Source organism: Alosa pseudoharengus, unplaced genomic scaffold, assembly GCF_046254945.1.
Source record: "Alosa pseudoharengus isolate Yale_2024_CS ecotype anadromous, Long Island Sound unplaced genomic scaffold, YU_APseudo_1.1 YU_APseudo_1.1_scf_1, whole genome shotgun sequence".
In the NCBI taxonomy this organism is placed as follows: domain Eukaryota; kingdom Metazoa; phylum Chordata; class Actinopteri; order Clupeiformes; family Clupeidae; genus Alosa; species Alosa pseudoharengus.
This window is the reverse complement of record NW_027468564.1, coordinates 21,400,097-21,405,096: the sequence shown is the minus strand read 5'-3', so window position 1 is coordinate 21,405,096 and position 5,000 is coordinate 21,400,097. Positions and strand designations below refer to the sequence as shown.

General features: G+C 41.2%; 1 protein-coding gene across 1 annotated transcript in view; it reads right to left on the bottom strand.

Moving 5' to 3' along the window:
* Positions 1-5,000, bottom strand: part of myo15ab (myosin XVAb) — a gene marked incomplete at its 5' end in the record, with an annotated part of 125,721 nt that overhangs the window by 48,222 nt on the left and 72,499 nt on the right. Inside the window, 3 exon segments of the mRNA XM_076279044.1 lie at positions 2,296-2,298; positions 3,768-3,880; positions 4,047-4,252. Of these exon segments, the coding sequence (XP_076135159.1) occupies positions 2,296-2,298; positions 3,768-3,880; positions 4,047-4,252 (322 nt within the window).

Genomic DNA, 5,000 nt, shown 5'->3' with positions numbered 1-5,000 from the left:
TAAAGGTGTTCAGCTGCACTGCAAAAACTGCTTATCTAACAAAATCAGCATTTTAAAGGTGTTCAGCTGCACTGCAAAAACTGCTTATCTAACAAAATCAGCATTTTAAAGGTGTTCAGCTGCACTGCAAAAACTGCTTATCTAACAAAATCAGCATTTTAAAGGTGTTCAGCTGCACTGCAAAAACTGCTTATCTAACAAAATCAGCATTTTAAAGGTGTTCAGCTGCACTGCAAAAACTGCTTATCTAACAAAATCAGCATTTTAAAGGTGTTCAGCTGCACTGCAAAAACTGCTTATCTAACAAAATCAGCATTTTAAAGGTGTTCAGCTGCACTGCAAAAACTGCTTATCTAACAAAATCAGCATTTTAAAGGTGTTCAGCTGCACTGCAAAAACTGCTTATCTAACAAAATCAGCATTTTAAAGGTGTTCAGCTGCACTGCAAAAACTGCTTATCTAACAAAATCAGCATTTTAAAGGTGTTCAGCTGCACTGCAAAAACTGCTTATCTAACAAAATCAGCATTTTAAAGGTGTTCAGCTGCACTGCAAAAACTGCTTATCTAACAAAATCAGCATTTTAAAGGTGTTCAGCTGCACTGCAAAAACTGCTTATCTAACAAAATCAGCATTTTAAAGGTGTTCAGCTGCACTGCAAAAACTGCTTATCTAACAAAATCAGCATTTTAAAGGTGTTCAGCTGCACTGCAAAAACTGCTTATCTAACAAAATCAGCATTTTAAAGGTGTTCAGCTGCACTGCAAAAACTGCTTATCTAACAAAATCAGCATTTTAAAGGTGTTCAGCTGCACTGCAAAAACTGCTTATCTAACAAAATCAGCATTTTAAAGGTGTTCAGCTGCACTGCAAAAACTGCTTATCTAACAAAATCAGCATTTTAAAGGTGTTCAGCTGCACTGCAAAAACTGCTTATCTAACAAAATCAGCATTTTAAAGGTGTTCAGCTGCACTGCAAAAACTGCTTATCTAACAAAATCAGCATTTTAAAGGTGTTCAGCTGCACTGCAAAAACTGCTTATCTAACAAAATCAGCATTTTAAAGGTGTTCAGCTGCACTGCAAAAACTGCTTATCTAACAAAATCAGCATTTTAAAGGTGTTCAGCTGCACTGCAAAAACTGCTTATCTAACAAAATCAGCATTTTAAAGGTGTTCAGCTGCACTGCAAAAACTGCTTATCTAACAAAATCAGCATTTTAAAGGTGTTCAGCTGCACTGCAAAAACTGCTTATCTAACAAAATCAGCATTTTAAAGGTGTTCAGCTGCACTGCAAAAACTGCTTATCTAACAAAATCAGCATTTTAAAGGTGTTCAGCTGCACTGCAAAAACTGCTTATCTAACAAAATCAGCATTTTAAAGGTGTTCAGCTGCACTGCAAAAACTGCTTATCTAACAAAATCAGCATTTTAAAGGTGTTCAGCTGCACTGCAAAAACTGCTTATCTAACAAAATCAGCATTTTAAAGGTGTTCAGCTGCACTGCAAAAACTGCTTATCTAACAAAATCAGCATTTTAAAGGTGTTCAGCTGCACTGCAAAAACTGCTTATCTAACAAAATCAGCATTTTAAAGGTGTTCAGCTGCACTGCAAAAACTGCTTATCTAACAAAATCAGCATTTTAAAGGTGTTCAGCTGCACTGCAAAAACTGCTTATCTAACAAAATCAGCATTTTAAAGGTGTTCAGCTGCACTGCAAAAACTGCTTATCTAACAAAATCTAACCAAGTGTTATTAATCTTATATCAAGATAAAACTAGTTGGTATTGTTTTCAGTATAAAGAGACATAAGGCCCGTACACACCAGATACGATACGAAATAACAGTGCGAAAATGCGAAAAATTCGTGTGCGAAATTTACTACAAAACTACACACCAAGTCCGATGCGATTATTTTAATATTTCGCATTCTATTTCGCACTCACGTCACGCAGGTTCACACAGCGACTTTCAGTAAGCAGGGAGAACTCATAAAATCATCAAGATTTGAAACAGATTATAGCCTTGATCATTCATGGAACCGTGCATTGGCTTGAGAGGTGCTGGGGAAATTAAAGCTTACGGCCATCCTTCCCATCCCTTGTCTATTCTACTTGTGCTATTGTGATAATTGTGCCCCACATTGAACCCATCCCCGACCTGCAAGCTGCAGCCAGGGGTGCCCGCACATTGGACTCGAGGTATGCCATTTGGGCGGACTGGTGTAGCCTAACAAGTTGTAGGATAGGCAAGGCCTCATTTAAAATGTTACATGCCAAAATGCTATACGCCAACACGCTATAAAACGGCCATAGCCTATATCATGTAGGCTACATCTCACGAAACCATTTCACACGCAGGCTACGTCAAAATGTATCTGCTAAGGAGCGGAGGCAGAGACAGCCTGTAGAAATGAGGGATAAAATCGCACTGCTGCAACAAGTGGTAAAAATTGATCAGCTTGTATGACGATGATCCAACAAACAGCAAAAGCTAATAATGATAGCCTACCAGTTATTAGCTTACCTTTATAAGATCCACAGAAAGTTTTTCAGAGTTCCACATTGGGCTACTTCAGTTATGAAGCATAAAGCAAAGTTAACGCACCAGGAAATGTGAGGCAAAATTACGATAGTGGTAACCCTGGACATAATGCTGTTGTCAGCAGCATAGCCTATCGTGACCTATTCTTAAAACTTCCAGTATTTTTTCATTGCAAATATGTGCAGTGAGAAGCCCTCTGTTCACTGCTGTAGTGAGATTTCATTCTTTTTGGTTGAGTGTAAAATGGGACGGTGGTAAGAAGTGGGGAAAGCTGTCTGTAAGGAGTTCGCACTACGTAAGAAGTTCGTCAGGAGTACTCTTAAACACCTGAGAGAGTCTACTGTAACGTAAACTCTTTGTAACTTTGGCATATAGGCCTAAGGAGACTAGTCATCGTGAGCAGTAGGATCACCCAATCTATCAGCTTTTTTTCTGCTCGTCGTTCTATTGTGACATCAATGGAACCCTGCAAAATCATTATTTGATTGGTCAACAGCTCTTTTTCGCATGCGAAATTTCGCATGAAATGAGACCGTTGCGAAAATGTTTTTAATCGCAACGAATTTCGTCCTTGGTGTGTACAGACTAATACGAATGCATGTGTTTAATAGGCTGCATAATTTCGTGCAAATATTTCGTCCGAAAAATCGGACTCGGTGTGTACGGGCCTTTACCCAGCGCTTTCTTGTGAAAACATTTGACTTAATTTAAAATATGTTTCACTTATTTTAAGATATCTCATCCTGAAAACAAGCAAATTTGTCTGCCAGTGCGTTAAGCAAATTTGTTCTAAAAACAAGCAAATTTGTCTGCCAGTGCGTTGAGTAAATTTGTCTTGATAAGACTCCTTAAAATAAGTCAAAGTCTTCTTAAATTAAGTCAAAATGTTCTTTTGAGAGGGCGCTAGGAAAGTCTTTTCATACTAAAAACAGTACCAAATAGAACACTTGGTTAGAATTCATCTTTTGCAGTGTATGTATGTGTGTGTGTGTGTGTGTGTGTGTGTGTGTGTGTGTGTGTGTGCGTGCACGCCCGTGTGTGTGAGCATGTCTGTGATCATGTGTGTGTGTGTGTGTGTGTGTGTGTGTGCGTGCGTGTATGTACCTGTGTCCTCCTGTCCCCTGTCTAAAGAACTTCTTGTGTGTGTGTGTGTGTGTGTGTGTGTGTGTGTGTGTGTGTGTGTGTGAGCATGTGTGTGTGTGTACGTGTGTGTGTGTGTGTACCTGTGTCCTCCTGTCCCCTGTCTAAAGTACTTCTTGGCAAACTCCTGCATGTTATACTGATTATCCAGTAGGAGGCGCTCTTCCTGCTGTGGGTCCAGCCCTTCAGCCTCCATCTGCAAAATCAACCAATCACAACCAATTTCCTCCACTAACCAACCAATCAGGACCCATTTCCTCCACTGGCTAACCAATCACAACTCATTTCTTCAGCAGAGCACACACACACACACACACCTGGAGGGCGGGGTCGAGCTCAAACACACACACACACACACACACCTGGAGGGCGGGGTCGAGCTCGTGTGCAGCCATGCTGGAGGCGACGGCGAGGGCCACCGCCCCCGATGTAGCCACGCCCCCTTGCTGATCCTGCGGCTCCACCCCCCTCCAGGCGGGGACACTGAGGAAGTCCGGCGCTGCCACGGGAACGGCACAGTCGCTAGGAAACGCCCCACTGCGGCCCAGCAACGCCCCAAAGCGCCAGCCTGCCAATCAGCATCAGAATCAAGCAGCATTATCCAATCAGCATCAAGCAGCATTATCCAATCAGCATCAAGCAGCATTATCCAATCAGCATCAAGCAGCAATGTCCAATCAGCATCAAGCAGCAATGTCCAATCAGCATCACAATCAAGCAGCATTATCCAATCAGCATCAAGCAGCAATGTCCAATCAGCATCACAATCAAGCAGCATTATCCAATCAGCATCAAGCAGCAATGTCCAATCAGCATCAAGCAGCAATGTCCAATCAGCATCAAGCAGCAATGTCCAATCAGCATCACAATCAAGCAGCATTATCCAATCAGCATCAAGCAGCATTATCCAATCAGCATCAAGCAGCAATGTCCAATCAGTATCACAATCAAGCAGCATTATCCAATCAGCATCAGAATCAAGCAGCATTATCCAATCAGCATCAGCATCAAGCAGCAATATCCAATCAGAATCAAGCAGCATTATCCAATCAGAATCAGCATCAAGCAGCATTATTCAATCAGCATCAGAATCAAGCAGCATTATCCAATCAGCATCAAGCAGCATTATCCAATCTGCATCAGGCAGGAATATCTAATCAGCATCAGAATCGGGGACAATGTGATCCCTTGTGATATAGCTGACATATGTAAGTCACTTTGGTCAAGAAGTGTCTGCTAAATGTAATGTAATGTAGAATCAAGCAGCATTATCCAATCAGCATCAGAATCGAACAGCATAATGTAATGACTAAAAA